This window comes from Zasmidium cellare, assembly GCF_010093935.1.
Source record: "Zasmidium cellare ATCC 36951 unplaced genomic scaffold M409scaffold_35, whole genome shotgun sequence".
NCBI lineage: Eukaryota > Fungi > Ascomycota > Dothideomycetes > Mycosphaerellales > Mycosphaerellaceae > Zasmidium > Zasmidium cellare.
The window spans coordinates 30,166-54,072 of record NW_022986979.1 but is presented as its reverse complement, the minus strand read 5'-3'; the positions used below and the strand labels follow the sequence as shown (position 1 = coordinate 54,072).

At 54.0% G+C, this 23,907-nt stretch overlaps 11 protein-coding genes across 11 annotated transcripts; 6 read left to right on the top strand and 5 right to left on the bottom strand.

Moving 5' to 3' along the window:
• Positions 1-219: 219 nt before the first annotated feature.
• Positions 220-3,350, top strand: M409DRAFT_69041 (uncharacterized protein; the record flags this gene model as incomplete). Its single annotated transcript, XM_033818101.1, has 2 exons — positions 220-2,807; positions 2,855-3,350. 2 exons carry the CDS (start codon positions 220-222, stop codon positions 3,348-3,350), a joined length of 3,084 nt encoding a protein of 1,027 aa, XP_033663305.1.
• A 1,380-nt stretch (positions 3,351-4,730) lies between these two features.
• Positions 4,731-7,754, top strand: M409DRAFT_27040 (uncharacterized protein; the record flags this gene model as incomplete). The annotated part of the gene is made up of 2 exons (XM_033808394.1): positions 4,731-5,210; positions 5,328-7,754. 2 exons carry the CDS (start codon positions 4,731-4,733, stop codon positions 7,752-7,754), a joined length of 2,907 nt encoding a protein of 968 aa, XP_033663304.1.
• Positions 7,755-9,093: 1,339 nt separating this feature from the next.
• Positions 9,094-11,334, bottom strand: M409DRAFT_27039 (uncharacterized protein; the record flags this gene model as incomplete). Its single annotated transcript, XM_033808393.1, has 2 exons — positions 9,094-10,969; positions 11,018-11,334. 2 exons carry the CDS (start codon positions 11,332-11,334, stop codon positions 9,094-9,096), a joined length of 2,193 nt encoding a protein of 730 aa, XP_033663303.1.
• Positions 11,335-11,403: 69 nt separating this feature from the next.
• On the bottom strand, positions 11,404-12,490 carry M409DRAFT_27038 (uncharacterized protein; the record flags this gene model as incomplete). The annotated part of the gene is made up of 2 exons (XM_033808392.1): positions 11,404-12,103; positions 12,159-12,490. 2 exons carry the CDS (start codon positions 12,488-12,490, stop codon positions 11,404-11,406), a joined length of 1,032 nt encoding a protein of 343 aa, XP_033663302.1.
• Positions 12,491-12,811: 321 nt separating this feature from the next.
• Positions 12,812-15,229, top strand: M409DRAFT_27037 (uncharacterized protein; the record flags this gene model as incomplete). Its single annotated transcript, XM_033808391.1, has 1 exon — positions 12,812-15,229. The coding sequence occupies one exon, from the start codon at positions 12,812-12,814 to the stop codon at positions 15,227-15,229; it is 2,418 nt and encodes an 805-aa protein (XP_033663301.1).
• Positions 15,230-15,414: 185 nt separating this feature from the next.
• M409DRAFT_27036 (uncharacterized protein) lies at positions 15,415-15,650 on the bottom strand (the record flags this gene model as incomplete). Its single annotated transcript, XM_033808390.1, has 2 exons — positions 15,415-15,518; positions 15,581-15,650. 2 exons carry the CDS (start codon positions 15,648-15,650, stop codon positions 15,415-15,417), a joined length of 174 nt encoding a protein of 57 aa, XP_033663300.1.
• A 787-nt stretch (positions 15,651-16,437) lies between these two features.
• M409DRAFT_27035 (uncharacterized protein) lies at positions 16,438-17,426 on the top strand (the record flags this gene model as incomplete). The annotated part of the gene is made up of 3 exons (XM_033808389.1): positions 16,438-16,463; positions 16,517-16,592; positions 16,719-17,426. The coding sequence occupies 3 exons, from the start codon at positions 16,438-16,440 to the stop codon at positions 17,424-17,426; spliced, it is 810 nt and encodes a 269-aa protein (XP_033663299.1).
• Positions 17,427-17,906: 480 nt separating this feature from the next.
• Positions 17,907-18,692, top strand: M409DRAFT_27034 (uncharacterized protein; the record flags this gene model as incomplete). Its single annotated transcript, XM_033808388.1, has 1 exon — positions 17,907-18,692. One exon carries the CDS (start codon positions 17,907-17,909, stop codon positions 18,690-18,692), a length of 786 nt encoding a protein of 261 aa, XP_033663298.1.
• Positions 18,693-19,421: 729 nt separating this feature from the next.
• Positions 19,422-21,648, bottom strand: M409DRAFT_69038 (uncharacterized protein; the record flags this gene model as incomplete). Its single annotated transcript, XM_033818100.1, has 3 exons — positions 19,422-19,697; positions 19,759-21,501; positions 21,556-21,648. The coding sequence occupies 3 exons, from the start codon at positions 21,646-21,648 to the stop codon at positions 19,422-19,424; spliced, it is 2,112 nt and encodes a 703-aa protein (XP_033663297.1).
• Positions 21,649-21,951: 303 nt separating this feature from the next.
• On the top strand, positions 21,952-22,755 carry M409DRAFT_58187 (uncharacterized protein; the record flags this gene model as incomplete). Its single annotated transcript, XM_033813842.1, has 1 exon — positions 21,952-22,755. The coding sequence occupies one exon, from the start codon at positions 21,952-21,954 to the stop codon at positions 22,753-22,755; it is 804 nt and encodes a 267-aa protein (XP_033663296.1).
• Positions 22,756-23,087: 332 nt separating this feature from the next.
• On the bottom strand, positions 23,088-23,387 carry M409DRAFT_27031 (uncharacterized protein; the record flags this gene model as incomplete). The annotated part of the gene is made up of 1 exon (XM_033808387.1): positions 23,088-23,387. The coding sequence occupies one exon, from the start codon at positions 23,385-23,387 to the stop codon at positions 23,088-23,090; it is 300 nt and encodes a 99-aa protein (XP_033663295.1).
• Positions 23,388-23,907: the final 520 nt, after the last annotated feature.

Below are 23,907 nucleotides of genomic sequence, written 5' to 3'. Positions count from 1 at the left end.
TCTACAAAGGTGAGCAATTTCATTAGTCGTCAGCGGTCATTTTGGCGGCGGCGGCAGCGGCGGCAGGTGGAGCAAGAGCATCACCAAACACTGCGGTTCGAGCAATATCTCGCAGCACGAGCATCAGACCCGCGATCCACACCAAACTTACCAGACATCGACCGCCGTTCCATGTTACACCAGCAATTCGGGCACTAGTTACTAGGCAATTCCGCCGACATGGAAGAGCAACTAGTGACACTGCTAGCCGAGACGCAGTCTTCGCAGGAAGGCCCTCGAAAGAACGCAGAGTGGCAGCTCAAGCAGCAGTACTCCAACCCGGACTTTCCAGTCGCTCTGCTTTCTGTTGGAGCTCACAACGACGTGCCGGTAGAAGTCCGCCAAGCCGCATTATTGTACCTGAAGACCTTTGTCCTGGCCTGCTGGTCTCCTCAGTTCGACGAGTTCACTGGAACGCTGTTCGCCGATGATGGCAAGAAAGCACAAATTCGTCAGCAACTCCTAGAACTGGCCTTGAGTGGACGCGATGAGCGAAAGATCAAGAGTGCAGCGAGCCTTGTCGTGAGCAAGATTGCCACTGCCGACTTTCCCGATGAATGGAACGATCTGCTACCTTCGGTGTTGAACGTGATTGCAAGTGGAGAGGATGCCCGTCTGCATGGAGCGCTCAAGGTCCTCAATGAGTTGGTGGACGATTGTTTCAACGAGGAGCAGTTCTTCAGCGTGGCCCGAGATCTCGTCAAAGTCATTTACGACGTCGCAGTCAACGACAATCGCAAACCCACCCTCAGAGCTCTAGCTGTGTCGGTGTTCAGATCATGCTTCGACACCCTTGAGATGGTAATGGGAGACCACAAGACCGAAGTCAAGGCGTTTGCAGACGATGCCCTGACCGGCTGGATACCGTTCTTTATCAACGCCCTCAAGTCACCCCTTCCAGCAGCTCCAGTCGAAGGACAAGAGAACAATGAAGCCTCAGAGCTCTACCGAGGATTCGTGGCCTTGAAGCTGCAGGTCGTCAAGGTGCTCATGCGCATTCGCTCCGTACTTCCACAAACGCTTTCGCCGCACAGCCCTGCCCTCTTTTCCGCCACCTGGCAGGAGCTTTCCACACTGCAACCACAGTACCACTACATGTACATCGAGCAAGACATTCAGGGTCGACTGGAGGATGCCGACGGCTTGCCATATACCCTCGACTTTCTCGTTCTTGAGGAGCTCGACTTCTTACAGGCTTGCTTGCGCGCACCGCCTGTCCGGAAAGAACTCGAACAGCAGCTTCAAACGCAAAGTCTGGGCTCTTCTTGGGTGACAGAGGTTATGAAGACCGCAGTCTCATACGCACAGATCACGAACGAAGAAGAAGGATTCTGGGACATCGACGTCAATGTGTTCTTGTCCGAGGAAGTTAATGTCACGGCAAATTACACACCACGATCAGCTTGCGGTGATCTCGTCATCAAGCTTGGCGAGTGGCTGAACAATACCACTGTGGAAGGTCTTCTGTCATACACGCGGTCGTTGTATGCCGAGAATGCAGGATGGAAGGCTAAAGAGGCCGCTCTGTACCTGCTCAACCAACTGCTTGGGGACTTCCAAGACGTGGAGAAGCAGATAGGATCCGAATCAGCAAACGGCTATGTGGACTTCATCAAGCACGCCATTCAAGAGGAGCCGGTGTTCCTTCGGGCCAGAGGCTATCTGGTTGCTGGTAGTCTTACTAGGACTTCTGGCGATGCACTCCAGACCGTGGCCACGTCGTTCATGGAAGCGTCGTTGCAGGCCATCACGAATGATGAGTCAGAGATCGTCAAGGTCTCCTGCATTCGAGCCATTCAGTACTACTTCGCAGCACTTCCATCTGCCATCACAGTACCGCGACAGCCTGCAGTCATATCCGCACTTCACAACTTTCTCAACACCCAGGACCTTAGCGACTTGACCGATAGCGATGACTTGCTGATCACCATCATCGAGACTCTGCGCGATGCTATCCTCCTGGACACGGGAAGCAGTCTGAATGGAGGTGGCTTGGACCTGCTCTTCACGGTCGCTAGTCAAGGTGCCTCAAACTTTCAGATCGCCCTCCTCGTCACCGAGACGTTTGAGGAAATCGCAAGCACCATTTCTGAGGCCGGCCCAGAAGCGTTTGCACAACTTGCAACCAAAGTTCTGCCATCCCTTATGGGCGCATTCGACGTTGCAACACTTACTGAGGAGAACGCGCTCGCGAATCTTGCAGCCGAGTTACTGGCTGTGCTATCTGAGCATGGCTCCAACCCACTTCCGCAAGGCTTCGTCACTACAGCCATGCCACGATTGACTCGACTTTTGCTCGAATCTGAGGACGATGAGCTGCTCAAGTCCGCCACTGCTGCAGTCAAACACATGGTGCACAATGATGCAGATCAGGTCTTTGCGTTCCAAGAGCAGAGTGGCAAGAGCGGACTGGAGGTCCTTCTCGTCATTATCGACCGTCTGCTGAATCCCGCCGTCGATGACAACGGCGCAGCTGAGGTTGGTGGACTTGCAGCTGAGCTGGTTGAGAAGGCTGGGTCCGAGAAGCTTGGTCCCTACCTTATGCAACTCCTGCAAGCTGTTGCTCAGCGTCTAGCTACTGCACAGCAAGCCCAGTTCATTCAAAGCTTGATTCTGGTGTTCGCTCGACTGTCCCTCATCTCGGCTGCAGAAGTGGTGAACTTCTTGGCCGATGTTCAAGTGGGAGGCGAGTCTGGTCTGGAGGTTGTCGTTCGCAAGTGGCTCGAGAACTCGATCAACTTTGCAGGTTACGATGACATCAGACAAAAGTAAGTGGATTACATATTTTATGAAACCCATTACTGACATGCAACAGCGTCGCCGCCCTGTCGAAACTGTACGAGCTCAACGACTCCAGAATCGCCGCCATTCAGGTCAAAGGCGACATGATTGTGCCCAAGTCGGATCGCATCATGACCCGTTCTCGCGCCAAGCAACAACCTGACCAGTACACGATCGTCTCCGCCCAGCTCAAGATCATCAAAGTCCTGATCGAGGAGTTGCTATCTGCGTCTGGCACCAACCGAGGCCTCGAAGCTGCAGCCGCCGCAGGGGACGATGATGGCGAAGAGGACGGCGACTGGGAGGACGATCCGAACGACTTCCTGGACTTAGGGACTGGCATGAGCAAATCTCAACTGATGGCACTTGGCGAAGATGGCGGAAGCTTCTCTCGCGGTCGTGACGACGAGACGCAGTCCTTCCTGGTCAACTTCTTTCAACAGCAAGGCCAGAAGCCGGAGTTTGCGGAGGTCTTCAACGCTCTGTCGCAGGAGGAGCAAGAGAAGCTGCGTGAGATGAGCCAGTCTTGAGCTACGAGCTCAGCGCCAACTCAAGGAGAAGATGAGAGGATGATGCTGCTTTTTCAAGTCGTTTCTTGCATAGCGCTGCATATTGCGTAATGTGCATTGTGGGAGTTTTGACTGTTTTTCCCTGAGAGCGTTTCCCATGGCCGTGCTATCCCTCCGCTCGTAGTAGATGAGATTGAGATACCCGGATGCAGTGGCCGTAGTGGTAGTCAGTAGATAGATACCTCAAAGCGAATCGTTTCACACACCATGTATTCTTCACAGCCGATGCCTTATTGTCTCCAATACTTGGAACGTTCTTGCCTCATGATTTCGTACCCTTCGGATTCGGATCCGGATCGATCCTTCGATATCGAGTCTTGGCGGACGCTTTGTCTTGACGTCGGCTCTTTGTTGGGGGTGGGGATTTCTTTGATATCGATACCTTTTTCATCTTGTCTCTCCAAAACAGCTGTTCTTTGCGCTTTGTTAGCTCTTCGCATCTCATATTCTCGTGCATTGAATTTTACCACAGTCTGGAGTACGTTCCTGGCCTCGAACACAGCAGTCTTTCCTCCTTGCAGGGGCCGTCAACATGCGATATCGAAACGTCGTGACCTTGGACCAATGCTGCGAGAGCTATGGAATCTGTTCTATCTACGTTCAGCAGATGATCATGTTGATGGTCTCTTTGCCAGCGCTCTGCGACGCTTCGCTCAAAGAGGAGCGCTATGGATCCATATAGCCCTTGGGCTAATGCTGCAAGACCAGTCTCACTCCAGCAAATGGCAATGCTCGCAGTCCCTTTGCTAGCGCACCGAGACACTGCCTTTCATGCAGCATCGTCGTTGTGGTCGATTCAGCATTGGGTTTGCTCCCTTCTAAACGAACTATGAGCTCGTCCCAGCAGCAAACGCTTCTATAGAGTATAGCTGCCGCAATACCCTGCAGTGGGTAGTGATAATGCTCCTCTCCTCTCATCATCACACTATACTTCTTGTTAACATTTCGATTATATCTCATTTCGACGCGTTCGAAAGCCCTCATTATCGTTTGAGCAGTTCTGATGCAATGCAGGCGTGGAGAGAGATGCGGCAGCGGACTGACGCTTTCATTCACTCACCAGGCTTGGCAGCAGGGCATGTTTGCTGCCGCCGCACTGCCACAGCGGGCCGGCATGCAGCGCTCGCCGCCGCCACACGCCCCACCGCCCCCATTCGGTCTTGTCTTCTTCGCCGGCGGCGTCAACTTCTTACAAACGGCGGACATCACACCAGCTCCGGGTTTCAACATACACGCGTCCAAACCACAGTCTACCAACAGTCGTAGACTACTCAGCATTCTACCTGCACCAGGGCGGCCTGAAAACTTTCGACCACTTACTCGGACCGTCGACCTCCCAACATGACTGATCAGAACGCGACCAGCGGAAGCCGCTGTGCCCGATACAAAGTCGGCACGGAGAGACTCGAGAGATGGCTCGTCACTACAACAAACAGCTGTACAGACGTCACGGCCCTCGTAGAGGTGCTCAGCGCAGGCAATGCCAACGAGCAAGTTATCGCTGGAACAGTCCCCCTGCGGTCTGATGAGTACGTGCCGGTAGCGGAAGCCATTGCCAAAGCCGTGGAAGACGAAGAGTACAACATTGTCGTTCCGGGCCATGTTCTTCGCAACCTCAGGACAGTCATTCGCCTGCGCAAAGAAGAACACCACATACACGCCGCGATATCGATGCGAGTGTACCAGGCCCTTTCAGACAACGATAAGAGCCACAAGCACTTCATCGAAGTTCTGGAAAGTGTGCAATTGATCTTGAAAGGCGCCTACGACCTCGCTACGACGCGGGCGGCCGACTTCTCGACCGTCGAGACCGATGCGCAAGTCGAGATCGACAATGATCAACAACAAGAACAAAATCAAAGAAGCCAAGCAGAGGCCATTCACGAGCGCTACTCTCCAACAGCATCGACTACACCAAAGAAGAACGCTTAATCCAAGTCCGGTCCAAGACGGGGTGGCACAGTCAACCGCGTGGATCTGTCAAGCGCATCTTTCAAGCCGAGCAACAAGGCCGCAGAGCCCGAGCATACTCTCTGGAGCCATCTACAGGAGCTTCACGACGTCAAAGTGTCGATACAAGAGACTCTGGAGCAATGGCGTCGCGGCGAAATCACCACCACCTTCGCGCTGAAGAGCACTGACGCCGCGTTCGAATTGGTGAAGTGCCATGATGATGTCTTCCGCATTCTTCATCCTAAGATCGATACTCACAGCAAACTTCTACAGTTGTTTGGCCTGCAGTTGAAGGATATCCCGGGAGTGCCTCTGGTCTACGTCGTCAACAAGATCAGCGCCGGCATCGACTCGAGTGAATCCCCCATTCCAGCCACCGTCCTCGAGCTTCTCTGCCCAACTGGTGCCATGGTCATTGATGTCTTCCAAGAAACTTTGTCGCGGTACAAAGCCAACAAAAGGGACTACGAGCAGAGAGCCTTGCGCGAGATCAAGCCTCCATCGGCTCGCGAGAAAGGCTGGCGTGAGTGCCATAGATTTGTGAAGTTGCTCCAAGACAACGTCGCCGCCCTCGAACACCACGCGTCAGACAGCTCGATCAGCAACAAGGACAGGTTTGTGGAAAGCCTTGTGACCGACCATGACCGATTGTGGCTCAGCTTCGCGGTTGAGCTTTACCTCGAGGTGGTCGACACTCTCGGACAAAGCACAAGTAACCTTTCGGAAATGCTCGAGAACCGGCTCAGAAGACTTTCCAATGAGTTAAGTAGGCATAAATCCTTGGTTGCGGAGAGCGGCGACAAGGAATTGGCTGAGAAATCAGCTGCTAATGTCGACTGCTGGGTGGCACACATCTCCCACGCCGTCCGCATCCTTCGAGTCAAAACCCCAGCGTTCAATGGTGGTGACTTTTCTTCTCCCCTGTATAAACAGCAGAGGCAAACGGTCAAAGCTCACGAGAATGGCCTGGTGCACGCTACAGCAAGCTTCCTCCCCGTTCAAGTGGGCGCAGCGGCGTACGACATGGATAGACGTACCATGGATGTGGCGTGTGTGAACGCAAATTCGGCTGCTCACTTCCACACCGTGAGCTACCTTTACAAGGTTGGCCTAAGAACTGGACTTGTCAAGATCATTTGCGAGGATCTTGAGATCCTCGCGTCTTCATACGCTCGAGATGGTCAAGGGATGCCAGCGTACGGACCACGGTACCCTCTCAGGAGTTTTGCAGCTGGTCTCAAGGCTGACTTGGGCATCAACTTGTACAACTTCTCCAATGCAAAGCCCGGCGAAACTTTCACATTCGATGTAAACGGAAAGGGAAGACCGTTTCTGGGCTCGGAAATGGCTCGAAGACTGATCGATCTGGAAGAGCGCAATCGGAATGACACCATCGACACTACGAGCGGCAAGAGGCTGCAGATCGTTCTTGACGGTCTTCTTGCTGAAAGAACGCAGCGCGATTCAGGCACACGAACATCAGAACGCCAGGAATATAGACCCGTAGAGCTTCTTGCAGAGTTCAAAGACCAGTTCGCCCGAGAAGAGACTTTCTTGGCCATGGACCTGAGGGCCTTCCTGAGCCAGTGTGATGGCTTTTTCAAATGCATGATGGACCAGATTGATCCCGCGTCGACTCAAAGCAGCGTATCAATCGCTCTTGATGTTATGGAGGCTATCGTGCAGTTTGCTGATGACCCTGTGCAATGGGATAACAACCGGTATGCGCCATTCAGCCCCATCATGGACTCGTACATCGAACAGGCCGGTGACAAGTACAGCAAGTTGGCACGCGACGCGATGGCTTCAGAACGCCTTCAAGGTCCAGGGCTGCACGATATCAGTGGGCATCTGCAGGCGCAGCGCAATCAGGACACCGCGAAGTTCAACCTCAGCGGAACGAGCATCTCCAGAGTCGGCACGTTGGTGGCTCTCTACCATCCAAGGGCCACGTTGGAAGATCTGGATAAAGCGAGACTGCACCCAGCGCCTCCTGGTTGCGTGAGTTTACCGGGCTACATGATGCAGCCTGAGGTGGACAGCAAAGAGCGCCAAGTCAAGGAGAGCCTGGAGCAGATGAGCATCCCTTTATGTATCAGGAGCATCGAAAACGTCCAGAGCGCAGAACGCACGCGAGGGAACCAAGACCTCGACGAACGCAGAGACTCGATGGAACCCAAGAAAGCCACGAGTAGCTGCAACGTGACTATGCGATGCAACGGCCCAGCCACCGCCGACAGTGCGCAGAGAGAGGACGCTGTGAAAGCGCAGAACGAAGACGGACATGGCGAGGAGGGCCCGAGCGGTGAGAAGCTCACTGCAAAGGCTAGGAAGAAGAGGAGGGACAGGGAAAACAGGAAGAAGAGGAGGGCGCTCACCGCGGAGGGAGTGGTGGTTTGGAAATCCTTCTGAGGAGCGAGCAGGGGACTCACGAAAGTTCAGAGAGGAAAGTTGCAGGTATCCAGGGGCCACCACGATTGTAGGAAGTCAGCAACGAGAACAAGAGGGCGCAGAGTAGAGATAGATGGGGACTGCAGTGGAGGGGCGAAGAAGGAATAGAGAGGAGACAGCAGGGAACAGGAGCAGTTCACAGTTGAGAAAACCGCTGGGGCTCTTCATAGCCAGCGTGCAGAAAGGTAGAAAGCTATTCTTCAGCCTTCTCCAAAAAGCCCTCCTGAGAAAGCCTCCTTCAAAGATCTCCCACATTCTCTTGAACGTCCTTCCATAGCACCTCCATACCAATCCTCAATTTCCTCTTATGACCTCCTCCTCTTATAATCCTCTCCTCTCTCTCCCAAAATCCAAAGTCTCAGAAAAGCCCCACCGAAAACCCCGTTCCGACTGCCCCAAACAGCCACTAGCACCGTCATCAACAGACCAATTCACCCCACCCCGTGGTCAAAAGCGTAAGTCCAAAGAAGGAAGACCACGGGATTCCACCCTCGCAGCCTCATTCGTCTCGGAATGCCAGCATGGACTGTTCAAAGAAATCCAGCGGGGAATTCACCTTGCCAGGTCGTCTCCTCTGTCTATTTGCGGACACTATTGGCGTGGCGGGCTTGAGAACGCCGACATTGAGACAAAGGTGGTTTGATAGCATCGCTGCCATGGACAGGAAAAGGTGACAATATACGATGTATGCGGTCGAGAAGAAAGCGGGAGACGATGGTATGGCACGATGAACGACATGTCAATACGACAGTGTACATATCTCAAAGTAGCGATAGATCCAATCCTAGCTCTTCCCCTTCCACCTTCAACCAGAACCCCTCATCCGACTGAACCACCCATCACCCTCGCTCGGTCCCGCAATCGACTTCCGCTCCCTGCTCCTCCCTCTCGCGTTTTCGTCCTGAGCCGTGCCCATGCTCCTCCTCGGTGGCATATTTGCAGGAACACGGGCACGTCCTTCTCGGGCCCACAGCTCTCCCGCGAGCGTTTGCTGGAGCTGTTGAGGCTCAGATACCTCGTTGAGCGGATCCAGTGAAGGTGGCACGTTCTCGTTTTGAAGGGCACGACCAGTGGGGGATATGGCGCTCGAACGCCTTCGCGAGCGAGGTCGTCGAAGCACAGATGCTTCATTCTCGGTTGTTGATGCAGCCGGCTGTTGTGGATCTTCCGTTTGTGGTTGTTCGACGGGATGCGAAGTGCTAAGGCGCGGCGAGTGGATCACATTGTCGGGAGACGAGATTGGAGTATGACTGGGCCGTTGGCTGCGACGTCGCGGAGGTGTGACCGAGTACAGATCCTCCTAGTCGTCATCTGCAACAGCACTCTCCTCGCCTCCCGTTTGGGCTGCAGTCGACTCATGTAAGTTTTGTTGCCGTGACTGTCGCTCGTTGGTCCTGTCAGAGACCGCCACACCGGGCTCGCACTCCTCTTCAATAGCCTGCTCTGTTGCGGCAGCGTCATATCTAGGCATTCGGAAGCCGAAGTGTTCATCGTTGCCTTGATTGTTGCAGGCCACCATGCCATCTTTCTTCAACATTTGGTACGTCCCGATGTAATGCTCATCCACTCGAGGGCGCTTCTGTTGCCGTTTGGTATCGATCGAGCCACGACGAAAAAGCTTGGCGATGCCGCTTACTGAGGGTCGGCGCTCAGATGGTTCACCCGCGTCTTCGCCCGGCTCAAAGAGCTTGGTTATTGAGTATAGCCTTCGCTTTGCAGCGGTGACAACCGTCTTAGCCTTCCTGCCGGTTTCAGGGCTATAACCACCATAAGTTCCTCTCCCTCGATCGGTACCGCTCGAATACCTCGGCAAATCCCCAAGAACCCGCCTTCTTCCATCGATGGCTTCCCTCTCGGCAAGATCGCCTTGCATGTCACGCCATGACCTCGCGAGGGGTGGGTCGTTGTCGGGGGGAGGCTCCTTGTGCTCCCATGAGCCAATGTGTCCTCTTGGATCATCCTCCGGGTTCCGGAATCTCCGCAAGAGGTTGAACTGTGGTTCGGCAAATCGAGACAGGTACCTTTCAAATACTCGCCTCCTCAAATCCCTCCCAGAATCCAGGACATTCGGGAAGTCGTCGTATGTGGTGACTGCTGCATCCGTGATCCGTCTACTTCGCCGTCGATTCTGGTTGAAAAGAGTAGGGAAGACAGGAGCGCAACCGCGGTACATGTGGATCTTTAGATGTTGATCCAAATTGCTGAGTGTCACAAGCAGCTGACAACGCTCATGTGCACTCAAAGGCAATTTCAGCGCGACAGGAATACCACGACGGGTACCTTCTTCTGGATCATCAACGTGTCGGGTAGGATGATCAAGATGGAACGGTTCAGGAGCACTTGCACGCCTTACATGCCTCCAGATCTCGCGAGTCGTGATGATGAACATCTCTTCCTTGTGCGTTTTGGTGACGGGGTTGTGGCTATGTCGGTATGGCAGGGGTGTACGACTCTGTCTTCGAGAAGGACCAGGACGCAGTCTCTCTGTCGTACCTGGAAGCTTGCCGGCGGACTTGGGTAGGAGTGCACGGTGGTTTGATTGAACACTCAAACCATTCTTCTCCAGTACGTCAGGTAAAAGAAGAGGCTGTCTTGTGGTCGACCTCCATGTTGCCCGGAAGGGGATATCATCGTTGTTGCTCCATCTGCGTCGGCCGATGGCAGGGAAGTCGTGGATTGGAGGGGGTGGTGGGAGGAAGCTCGAAAGCACATCTGAAGCCCGACGTCTTCCTGTCTGTCTACGCTCGGCATCAGTTGGTGGTCGAGGGCCGATTTCCGGAGCGCTCTGCTGCCGCAGAGCCTCAGTCAGATCAGCATAGGGGTGACCGAATGGCAGTTGGGCTATGCGCTCGGTATTGCGCTTGGCCTGTTGAGCTTGGCTATCGACCGCGTCGACTTGTAATTTCTGTCCACTTTGACGCTTGTCTCCGATATCCTTGGGGCCACAGATGTTCGATATGCTGAACTCCTGCCAGCTTGCTTTGCGGGCTGCCACCTGGATAGGATCCGCCCAGTCCACCTCATCGACCAGAGTACGCTCATCATCGTCAATCTTCCGAGGTTGGTAATTACCTTGTTCAAGTCGACGACTGATATCTCGGGCGATGGCTGTGGCCTGCCTTGATGCACGTCGTTGAGCAAAGCCTTGCAAGGTGGCCACTGCAGCTATTCGTGTTCTGAGCCGTGACTAGCGACTCTGAGGAGGCGAAGGTCGTCGCTGAGACGCTGGATTGACGATGTCTTCAATAGCTCTTCGGTCCTCCTCGTCTTCGTCGGACAATGTCTGGACTTGCGGTATTGGCTGTGACATGGCTATACTGTGGGAGCGTTTCGCCATTGCAGCAGCCGCCTCCTCTTCAGCTTTGCGCATCTCAGGATCAATCCAGATCGGCTTTGGCGGATTCATTCTCTTGGGTGGAGGAGGTGACTCGGGAGAGGTAGGTGACACTGGTGAGGGTAGATCTTTCGGCTCGCCTTTGGACTGATCACGCCAAAAAGCGGGAATGGCTTTGCGAGCGGCTGCCCAAAGGTATTGCCCCATTGACGTCGATTTGTCAGGCGACTCTATATTCCGCAAATGATGCAATCTTGTCTGCTTGCGTCGCAATCTCTAATTTGCGTTGTGGTTCTCATACCGCAAGCGAACTTGTGCTTTGTTGTGTAGTAGGGCGGTACGCTCGTCGGCCTCGGCTTCCGCGGCCTCATCGACTCCGTCTACCTGTCGAACATTTGCACTGCTGACTCTGCGGTTGACGTGGCCGCCGATGACTGCACCGAAATCTTCTTCAGCTTCAGCTCGTCGTCGTTCAGCATCAGCGGCAGCTGCTCGTTTCTTCTCCTGCCTTCGGCGCCAATAGAACGAGATGCCCATGCCGAGCAAGATGAATTGCAAAACACCAGTGACAATATACACTAGCCAAGTGCTCCATCCTTGCCATCCGACTCTCAGGCCCAAGGAGAGGGCAAAAACGAAAGCGCCAGGAGCTTGTATGCCCAATGTCATGATTGACAGGCTTTTCAGATCTTTAAGGACGTGGGTGTAGTATATCTGCGGGACGTATTGAATGGCGGCAAGCACGCCAGCGATTGTGCCCAAGACATCGGCCCAGAATTGGGTGTGGTCAGGGTATTTGAAGACCAGAATGATCGATACGACGGCGACGATAAAAAGTGAGACGAAGATCAAGGAGCCGACAATAACGGGATCACGGCGGTTGACGGGGTCGGACCTGGTGAGAGAGGCGGTTGAGGAGGACAGGTCTTCGACTTCGGGGCTGGCTTGTTGGAAGAAGATGAGGAAGAGCATGATACTGTACAAGGTTAGGAGTTGTAAGTCTGTGTGCTGCTGCATTGTCTTACATCAACATGAAGCACGTCCACTGCACTCCAATCTGTAAAACTCCCAGCAACGCAGCAAAACATTGACCCTCGCTGAGCTCGTTGCAGCACGCCATGTCTGCTCGTGAGGTGGGTATGGTGAGGATATTGCCGATTGCAGCGATGGAGCTGAGCCCACCCAGCAACACCCACCATGGCGAGAGACCCTCCGAGGTACGTCTTTTGATGATCTTGGCATGCTGTGGGAGGTAGGACACGAGGATGCCCACGACGAGTAGAGCTGCCAGTCCGGTGGTGAGGACGCCCGGCTCGGCGAGTGGCTGGCAGTGCTCCGAGAGACCAGGCTGTGGAGCGTGCATGGTGATGACGGTAGCGACGTGAGTGAATCTTGTCACATACTGTGGAGCGATGGATGTTATGTATGGGGAATTAGCGCGAGCATGTGATGGTGGAAGTGCAGGTGAAGGATGGGAGTGCAGCAGGTGCCTGACGTGTGACGCGTGAAGCTTCCCGAATAAGCTTCAACGGCTGTGGGGAAGGTGCGAGTCTCGGTCCGCAGTCCGACTGCCGATCGCCCAACCACGCGACGCTTGATGAGGGACTTCAAATTCGGAGGCTGGTATCGATCACGACGTTGTTGGTTTCACCGCAGATCCCAGTCCTTACTCAACCGCCGGACCATGGATACCTCAAGACTGCTGGAGTTGCCGGACGAGCTGCTTCTCATATGGCACGCTCACCGCACCGAGATCCTCCTCTCCACCGGGGTACTGCTGGCCATAGTGCGCTTGCTGGTGCATTGGAGGGGTCGGAAGGCTAAGATCGCATTGACTCCTCCTATTGGAACTCCCACCGATGAGAAGCCGCGGTTTGAGACTGAGATCACGCCTGAGAAGGCCGTAGTCCAAGATGTCTCAATCGGAGAGAGTCCACTGCAGAAGAGAAGAACCCCACGAAGAGTCAAGGGCACCAGGAACCTGAGAAAGAGCGAAGCCGAAATGCCTGTCGTAGAACGGATACAGCCATATGTCTTCTACTTCTCATTAGGTGGCTCAACGAGGGCACAAGCTGAGAAACTTACGGCCTCGTCTGTTGACGAGAACGAAGCGATGCTCCCACCCCACCTACTCGACTTGACCGAGATCGACTATGAGGACTACTTTATTTCGCCTCCGAAACAGCCCGCGTCAGGCACCGCCAGCTTCTACTCAATCCTCATACCATCCTACAACATTGACACTGAGCTGTCGAACTTCCTCTCCCATCTGGAAGAGACTCATCATGACTTTAGGATCGATACGGCACCCTTGTCAGGCCTGGCTGGCTACAGCGTTTTTGGGTTTGGAGATCAGCAAGAATGGCCGACAGAACAAGAGGGATACTGTACACAAGCAATCGAAGTCGACAGGTGGATGGCAAGATTGACTGGCCGCAAGAGAGCCTTCCCGCTCGGCATGGGTGATGTGAAAGGAGATGAATTGGAGCACAGACTGGAGGACTGGAGAAGAGGCGTACACAACATAATGGTTGACGTTAGCCAAGGCAAAGGACTTGGGGATGGGATCTCTGGAAGCGGCGACGCCGTGGAAAGTGACGATGAGGATGATGTGGATTACGATGATGGCGAGACTGTGATATCAAAGCCTCGGAAAGGCACAACAGGCGATCTCGAGGATCTCAAGGCACCCATTCCGGTGGATTTTACGACCACTTCCAAAACAACCTCTACGCCCAAGGAAATGGTACCGAAGACATCGCCAACCTACACAAATCTCACCAAGCAGGGCTATACCATCGTCGGCTCCCACTCAGGTGTCAAGATCTGCCGCTGGACCAAATCAGCCTTACGCGGCAGAGGGTCCTGCTACAAATTCTCCTTCTACGGCATCGCTTCGCATCTATGCATGGAAGCAACGCCGTCTTTGAGCTGCAGCAACAAGTGCGTCTTCTGCTGGCGGCACGGCACAAATCCGGTCGGCACCACCTGGCGATGGACAGTCGATCCACCCGACATGATCTTCCAAGGCATGAAACAGGGCCATTACCAGAAAATCAAGATTCTTCGTGGTGTACCTGGTGTCAGGAGCGAGCGATTCAGCGAGGCGATGAGGATTCGACATTGCGCTCTGAGCTTGGTCGGCGAGCCCATCTTCTACCCTCACATCAACGAGCTGCTCGCAATGCTGCATCGAGAGCACATCTCAAGCTTCTTGGTTTGCAACGCGCAGCATCCCGACCAGCTTGCAGCGCTTGGCCCTGTCACTCAACTCTACGTCTCTATCGATGCCTCGAATAAAGACTCTCTTCGTCGCATCGATCGTCCTCTACATCGCGATTTCTGGGAACGCTTCATCAGATGTATGAACATTCTGCGCGAAAAGCGCTTCACACACCGGACAGTCTTCCGCCTCACTCTGGTCAAGGGCTTTAACATTGAGGAGGAGGCTGCCGGCTACGCTGACCTTGTCGAACGAGCCCTGCCAGCTTTCGTCGAGGTCAAAGGCGTGACATACTGCGGTACGTCCACCGCGGCTGGTGCAGGGCTCTCGATGCAGAACGTGCCCTTCTACGAGGAAGTCAAGGCGTTCGTACTCGCTCTCGAAGCTGAGCTGAACCGCCGCGGTCTCGACTATGGCATTGGCGCTGAGCATGCACATTCCTGCTGCATCCTCCTCGCCGACCGAAACCGCTTCTACGTGAAAGGTGAAGACGGCATCAGCAGATGGCACACCATCATCGACTACCAAAAGTTCTTCCAATGTGTCGAATACGGCAAGCCGTTCAGCCCAGAAGACTACGTCGGCCGACCCACCCCTGAATGGGCCCTGTGGGGAAATGGAGGCTTCGATCCGCGCGATGAGAGGGTAGACCGCAAGGGAAAGCCGAAGAACGATGCTCCACCGAAGCCCAAGATCGTCCCAGCAGTAACAGACATCGATGAGATCACGCCTGTGGAAGCGGCGGCTGAGGTGGTCAAGGAGACACCCAAGGAGCCTGTCGGCACAGATCAACTTCTTGGCCGGCAGTATCAACGGACGTTGCAGATGCGGAAGCAGCTTATCGAGCGAAATAGAACGTCGAGAGTTGTGGAGATATGATGATGATGACGGACGTTTGGCTATATACCATTGATTTCGAGTACAAATGTTCTACCAACGAACGATCACTCTTCCCACACGTCAATCAGTCTCCTGTTACAACCGCCGTTCACACTTGAGTTCCTCTGGCCTGAGCGAATCAGCAACATTCCCACAAAGGGCCACCACATCCCCTCACCTGTCTTTCAAAGGAACGTCATACCCCAACTCGTCAACGTCGCAAACGTCCCTGGCATAGCTGGCGTGGCGCCCCCATAGACGGCGGATTGGTAAGCTGCCGCCAGGGAAGCTGTCCCATCGTCAACAGATTCGCCTGGCACGAGCAGTGGTCTTTGTGGTTGAGGGGCTTACCAGGCAGAACACCCGTGCTGCTGAACCCGACGTAGGGCAGGAGGGGGGCGATGAAGGCTGCGAGGGGCATGTTTTGTCGGTGTTTTGATGGAGGTGGGTGGTTTGGAGATTTGGTGTGTTCGAGGTGAGGTTGGAAGTTGAAAGTTGGAAGTTGGAAGTGCTTGGCTGTTTTGAGGGAGAGAGGACCAACGGAGGGGCTTTTATCTCTTCTTATGGCTGGGTATTATCGTCATCGTGTCTTTCGATTGAGTGGGAGGATGATCTCATCTTTTTGGGCATCAGGTTGTTGGCAATCGACTTCGTTATACTGATCTGGCGATATGCGGTTGGAGCATGCTGTTCAATGGAAGCGATACACTTCGACAAGAACTGGAGCTGACTTATCGCCAACAAGTTCTTCAAACGTTGAAAGTGTCCCCGATCATTATCGGTCGATCTTCCTAGAGATTCAGCAGATACAGACAGCTGTTATGCCAAATCCGATAGCCTAGTCGCCCCTGCGTCAGGCTGCAAGTACCCGTCAGGCACCCCCTGTCAATTTCTGGTGGCTTAGTTCAGTCTTCGCACGCTGATCTGAAGTGGTCCTACTGACACTATAGCGAGGGCATATTGCAGGGATCCATGGTGCAGACACAAGGCTAAATTGCCGTACGGCGAATTGGCGCTGAAGCGTGGTTCTTGCCAACGCAGCTGCGAAAGTCAATCTGCTAGGACATGCAGCCTTGCTTCATAGGAGCTGCAGAAGGCCGTGAAGCTACCCTTGCGATGTTCTTTGAGCTTGCTCAATTTTGTTTACATCGTCCACCGCCCGACAAGACGATCTCAGCGACCTTGACTTCAACCACGACATCATCGCCATGGAGCACGGCCAGATCCTCCGCAGGTAATGTCATCATTGACGAAAGTAGTTGGGCACCAAGACTGACATCAGAAAAGCCTACGGGAGACTGGCGAATACTCCGACCTGACTGTTGTTTGCGGCTCCAAGACGTTCAAGGTCCACAGGTGTATCGTTTGTCTGAGGTCGAAGTGGTTTGAAGCTGCCTGTCACGAGGGACGTTGGAAGGTGTGCAATCCTAATTGGCAACTCTGGTCAATAGCCGTATTCAAGTTAGTCTGGCTGACGGTGTCGTTGCAGGAAGGCGAAGAGGGAGTCATCGAACTCAAGGCTGTGGACAGTTATGGCGAAGATGAAGACTTCAGCTGTGACGATCCCGACGCGGTGTCGTCCATGGTTGACTTTATCTATCTGGGCGATTATGGACTAAGCCCGAGTGCTGCTGTTGCAGCGACAAGCTCTACTCCGGCAGCCCAGCAAACCAATATCTTCGCAGCACCCGATGACGAGGAAATCGCGCCGGTCGAAGCTCCTCCAGTGGACTGGAGCTCGGTTGCACCTCCCAAGCGAAACAAGAAGAAGCGACATGTAGACTCATTTGGTTGGGGAGTGCCCCAGCAGGGTTTCTGCACTGAGCACGATCCAGAGATTGGCTCTCCCACACGCATACCGCAATCCAAGGGAAGCCTCACCATGCACGCCCGACTCTACGCCCTTGCGGTCAAGTACAACCTATCAGATCTCAAGAAGGTCGCCATTGAGAAGATGAAGCTCGCAGTGCGAGGTACTTGGGACAGGGAGGATTTTGCCAAGGCCATTGCAGTTGCTTTCGGTGCGACTCCAGATGGGGACAGAGGTATGCGAGACATTATTATCCAGACGATCTTGTCTTGCTCCGCCAACCTCGTCAGCGATCCAGTTGTGGAGAAGGCCATCAATGCTGTTGATGGTCTGCCGTTTGAGCTGTTCAAGCTGCAGAGCACGAGTGCGAAGCGGAAGGGATATTGAGTCTGAGTCGTGATTCTTTCCAAGGACTGCGAGATGGAAGACCGGACGTTGGGAGAGCTGTGTAACCTCACCGTGGTCGTAATGCATCATGCGTGAGCGCAAATGGGGTTCTCAGTTCAGGCAATAATTCACTGGAGTGCTGTGGAGGTTGAGACGATGAGAAAGCGAGGGGAGCATCTGCAAGCTGACGCAAAAGAAGACAAGTGGGTTGCTTGTGGTATTGTCCTGAGCTCTGCTTCGCAAGAAGGTGAAGCAAAGCCGGTCGGCATATGTTGGGTCTTAGCCGCAAAACTGAATGCATGTGATCCTTTCACTTTCACATGTCGCCAAGATTTCGTGCCTTCCTCGTCTAGCTAGCGTAAACTCTAGCGTCGCACCTGCCAACTTCAAGCCGTGACTTCACTTCCCCGCCTCATCCACTGCAACAATAAACAACACAGACCACAGAAATTGCACTTACCAATAACATACCGCTACACCATGGCGACCGCCAAAGACAAAGTCTTCGCGACACCCGAGCTCCTGGAAGCCATCCTTCTCGAGGTCGACGACATGCAGACGCTACTACTCAGCCAGCGAGTTGACAAGACCTTCAAAGCCGCGATCGACAGCTCAATCCATTTCCAGAGAGCTCTGTGGTTCAAACCAATGCCGTCAACTGCATCGCTACCCCGCGACAAGGTCCTTCGCAACTCCCTCATCGGCAAATTCAGACGACGGCTAGGCATCGAGCGAATGGTACAAGGCTCATTCCAAAGGCTCCACGATGATGGTTCGGAGTCGGAGGTAGACTTTGAGTGGAAAAGCACCAAAATCATCACACTCTCCGTGATCAAGCGCCGAAAAGGTAGCTGGCGCAAGATGCTCCCTTTCCAACCCGGACTGGCCACGGAGACGTGGCTGGTTGGCACTCCGTTCGGGCATTTAAGATATATGCCTGAGAAATGGGACGACGACACTGTTCATTATTGGAAAATTGATTTCCATCCTCCAATCGCTGGTGTCATCGGCTTGTGCGGCCGGTACATGAATTTGGGTGAGCCGAGCCAAGCGCTGACCATGGGCGAGGTTTTTGACCCAGCCGATGCACGGGCTACGTCGCTGAAACGTGCATGCATGAAGTCTCTATGTGATGAGCTTCGGGGCAAGTATGGGCAGATTTCGGCAAGCGTTGAGCGATGGTGGATGAGCGAAAGGGAAGAGGAGCAAGGCGTTGTCAATTGGCCACCCGGATGGGACAAGGAAGCAGCGTGGGTCCTCGATTGAGAGCACGTTGCTTCATGGAACGCACCTTCGTCTTACTCAGGATGGGCATCCACCATGCTTAAGAACATCACAAGCTGTTCCAAGGAGGGTGTCAGTGGCGGAAGTCAAATGGAGCATACAAGACGTCTCTCAAGATCAACCATACACTAAACGACACTCCCTCAACACTCTCAGCGCAGCCCCATTCACCCTCACATCCCCAAACCTCATCACACCAACTCCTCAGCACACGACACAGCGACCCCCCTCTACCCTTGAGCTCCAAACATACCAACACCATGGTATTCAATAGAACAATTGAAACCTCCTATATCCTCGCCTACGATCCACGCTCGACAAGAGGAGCGGTAACGGTTATCACAAGCTCTCTGGCTAGAGGAGGTCTATCAAGAAGGTAGACGGAGGAGTATCGAGTTGGACAAGCCTAGAATGCAAGTCGTTGGGTAGTATCATGAACGATGTATCTCCTAAAATCGTAAATCCAGCTTTCAGAACAAGATCTCCTACTCGATCCTTCCTGAACATCATCATCGTGCCACAGGGCGACCGCGATACAAAGGCTGAGACTTCTGATATACTGATTCTTGCTGTTACAACATCTCCTCTCCTCTCTATGTACATCCCATCCCCACAACAACCACCCCCTTTCCCTGGTCACCCCCTTCCCCCAAACACCATCGCTCCCCAGCACAAACACAACCCCCTCCCCTCCCCTCCTCTCTCCCGTCCCTAACAACTCCAACCCCCCACAACCCCATCCCTCCGCCCCTCAATCAAATACCCATCCCGTATCCTCACCCTCTCCACAACCGACGGCCTCGCCCCATCCTCCTCAGCAGTGACACCAGCTCCACAATCCCACTGCCGCCCATCAGTCTTATCGTACACTTTCACGACGTCCTCCCCGGCCGCGGCGACGATCCGGCGGGCGTCGAATTGCATCGAGGTGATGGGTTGGTCGTAGGCGAAGGCGTCGTGGATGTTGCCGGTTCGGAGGTCCCAGATCTGTGATCGAGATGTTAGTTTGGGGTATCTTGTTTTGAGGGACAGGGAGGATGATGCTTACCCGTATACTCCGATCTTGACTCCCCGTCACGAGGTATACATCGTCGAATTGTAGGGCGGTGACAGGACCTGTATGGCCCACCAGACTGCGATGCACCATTCCTGACCGCAGATCCCATAGGCGGACCATACCATCTGCTGTTCCGCAGGCCAGAGCCGTTTCGAAAACTTGCAGCGCACCGACGAAGTCCGCTTCTGCGCTTTGTAATCTCCCACCTGTCGGCCTCCACCAGCCGCCTGTCTCTGCTGTCGCAGCATTGCTGGGTGGGTTGAGAGTTGCGGCTTGAGCGGCTGCCCAGAGCACGTCTAGGGTCTGCACGCATCGTCCCTTTTCTAGATCCCATTGTCGTAGTGTCTTGTCTGCCGAGCCAGAGACGAGTGTGCTTCCGCGGAAATTGAGGGCAGTCACTTCTGCTACATGTGCTGAGAGCGTGAACATATGGCAATCAGCCATGGCATCCGTGTGGTACTCCTGTTGAAGCGGTGCTTGCTCAGCTTCTGAGGACGCAGGCGTAAATAGCTCCTCCCCAGTCGCCGAGCCTTCAGCTTCTTCCGGTATTGTCGGTTTCACGTTGATGCTCGTTCCAGCAGCCTGAGGGTTATAGTCCGCCTGGCTGAGGTCCCATAATCGTATGCTGGCATCCATGGATCCGGTCGCGACAATGTTCTCTTCAACCTGCAAGCATCGCACACTCGAAAGATGACCCTCCAACAGACCCATACATCGCCCTGCATTCAAGTCCCATACTCGTACAGTGTCGTCCAAAGCAGCCGTAACCATCGTTCCGAAAGGCGCATCAAAATCCAGAGCCGTAATGATATCGTTATGTGCCTCAAATTCTCGTATCCGACTCCCCGGCTCCATGTGCTCATGCAACACTGGCATGGATATCCTCCTTGGTACTTTCTTCCTCTTTGCCTTAGGCGACTCCTTTGCTTTGGGAAGTTTCCCATATACACTCTCTGACATGAACCCGGGCTCCTCCTCACGGTCTTCCGCCTTATGTTGCTCCTCCTTCTCCGCCGCGACTTTCGGATCCGTCCTCGCAGCCAGCGCCTGCTCATCAGCCCACTCCTCCTGCATGGTCTCTAACCTCTCCGACAAGTCCAGGACTTCCTGCTCCAACTCCCTCTCCTCATCCTCCAATCCCGCTAATCGATCCAGAATGACCTTGCGCATGGTGTTCAGATTCGAGATCTTGTTGTCAATCTCCTTGATCTCGCTCGAACACATCGTCTTCCTCACGCCCATCATTTCCAGTCGATGTTCCAGCTTGTCCTTCTCCCGCTTCAATTTACTTAGCTTTGGCGGTCCATCCTCTTCAGGCCCTTCCAACAGCTTCCCACTCTTACTCCCTATCTTTGAATGCCTCTTCTTCCTCCTCACCTCCTTCTCGTCCACCTCATCTTCCGGTAAAGTCGCCTTGAATCCCTCAAACAAGCTGAACGGACTACTACTCTGCGGCGCGCTCTTGATCAGGTCATCCGGCAAGTACGTCAACGCGCGGTGTTCGATCTCTGAGGTGTTGAAGTTGCTACGGATGAGTTCGCGGGGGTTCGCTTTGGCGAAAGAGAAGACCGATCGTTGGATCGCGGGTCGTTGCGAGAAGCGGCGGACTGAGGAGAGGGCATTTCGGTAGGGGTCGGGGGAGTTGGGTGAGGAGTCGCTGGATGGGAAGTTTGTGTTGATGAGGTGCGAGGCTGTGGCGTGGACGGTGCGGCCGAAGGCTTCGAGTTGGCGGGACTTCAAGTATCCATGTTAGCGATGTCGAACTACTTGATTTAAGATATGTCTCACATTCAGTATGGAATCGTCCTCAGACAGCTGGTGGTGGTGATGTCCTCGATTTGGGCGTTGCGGCGAGGTACTGCGGCCTCGTCTGTCCGCCATGATGAATGATGTGGTCTTGTTATGATCGTCGCATTGTCATCAATCAATAATTGATTGACTAGTCGTAGGCGCAGCCGAAAGGGTGTGTCGTGGTCAGTTGATAGTCTGTTTCTCGTTGCCCCAGTCCCAAGCTTCGAAGCATACAGGAAAGATATATTCAGGCCTCCGTAGCCAGACCGTCACACACCAAGCATCCCACCTCCGCCGATCTCGCATAAACAGATCGGCAATCGCACACAGATCTCACACAGTCACTCTCTGTACCACGACAACACAGTCCTTACCGCAACAGAACCACCAACAATGGACCTCGCCATCGACCTCTCCAACCCCAAGAACGCCCTCTCCCTCCCCCACATCCGCTACCAACTCATCCGCCTCGAAGACACCGTCCTCTACAACCTGATCGAACGCGCCCAATTCCCCCTCAACAGCACCATCTACAAGCCCGGCGCCGTCAAAATCCCCGGCAGCGAACTGAGTTTCAGCGACTGGGTCTTGCGGGAACAGGAAAAGTTGCAGAGCAGGATACGGCGGTATCAGAGTCCGGATGAGTATCCTTTCTTTCCGGATGCGATGGAGGAGTTGATCCTGCCGCCGTTGGAGTATCCCAAGATTCTGTGGGAGAATGATGTGAATGTGAATGGACGGTTGAAGGAGGCGTATGTGGAGAGTGTGTTGCCGTCGATTTGTGCGGTGAGGGAGAGGGAGGAGCGGCCGGCGGAGGCGCAGGAGAATTATGGGAGTGCGGCGACGGCGGATGTGACTTGCTTGCAGTCTCTGTCGCGAAGAGTGCATTTTGGCAAATTCGTCGCCGAGTCGAAGTTTCAGCAAGATCCGGAGAAATTCGTCAAGTTGATCAAAGCGGGGGATACGAAGGGGATTGATGAGGCGATCACGGATATGAAGGTTGAACAGAAAGTTCTGGAGAGATTGAGGCGGAAGGCGGAGATGTATGGGACGGATCCGAATATGGATGCTGAGGCACCCAAGAAGATTGCGGTTGATGCGGTGGTGGCGACATATAAGGATCATGTTATCCCTTTGACGAAGGTGGTCGAGGTGGATTATTTGATGCAGAGGCTAAAGGGGAGCGAGTGGGAATGATATGAATCGACAGTGTACAGACTGCCTGTGCAGTGTCAGGACGATCTACCAATGATACCCTGTTCCCCAACATCAACACCAGCCAGAGCAAGCGGAGATTGCTGCTGGTCAAAACAAAACGTAAGAAAAGCACACCCCATTCACATCTCCCACATCAAATCGACAAGCTCACTGCGTCTTCTTGCCAACGACCCCCTCCAACCACTCCCTCTTCCAAACCAAAAAAACCCACCTCATCCCCAGCAAAACCCAAAGATTCCCCACAAAGAACACCAAAAACCCATCCTTCAACCCACTACCCCCAGCAAAATACTGCCACCCAAGCAACGCACTCAAAACAACCTCCCCGGCCCCCATAGTAATATAGGTCGCGCGCGCCGGAAGCCCGCCTGGGCATCATTGGGGCTCTTGGGTTCGGACCAGGAGAGGATTAAAGGTACTGTGACGAAGGCTACCACGCCGCCAAACCATTGGGTTAAGGAGCGGGTGGCGGGGGTGATTTGGGCTGGGTTGGCGACGAGGAGGGAGAGAGCGGAGTCCGGGTTTAGGAGGAGAGAAGGGAGGGAGACGACGTTGGCGAAGATTTCGAAGGCGAGGGCGGATTTGAAGGGGGTTAGGCCGAGGGAGGACATTTTGGTTTGTTCTTCTTGTTAAGCCGCTGTTGGAAAGCTTCGTTTTTGATAGCCCGAGTCCAGGGTAGTGTAGAGCTCCTCCAAGACGATGGACAGCTAGATAGAGATGCTGATGACAGTTGAGATGAGAGAAATACTTGCGGCTCATATATACTTTATGTTCCCCTCACTCATTGAAACAAATCCGAACCAGCTCGGAAACATCTCGAGCTTGCTGATGCTTGCACTCAAGGGGACTGGTATCCCGATCAAGGAAAGAGTCTACAAGCCTGTCAGCATATGGTCGGTACCGGATCGAAGCGAGAGTCTTGGTGAAGGATTACGATCAGGATCACGATCAGGATCAGGTGAAGTCTTGAGCTCTCCGCCCGCAACGTCACACTACGGGGCTTCCGTGATTCAAACTTGGGCATGTGCCTGCATCCAACCACAGTCTCCTGATTATCTCGAGGCTATGATATGGACAGCAATCCTATAGCGACTGGTCGGGTAGTCGGTGCAAGAACGATGAGGGAAACTC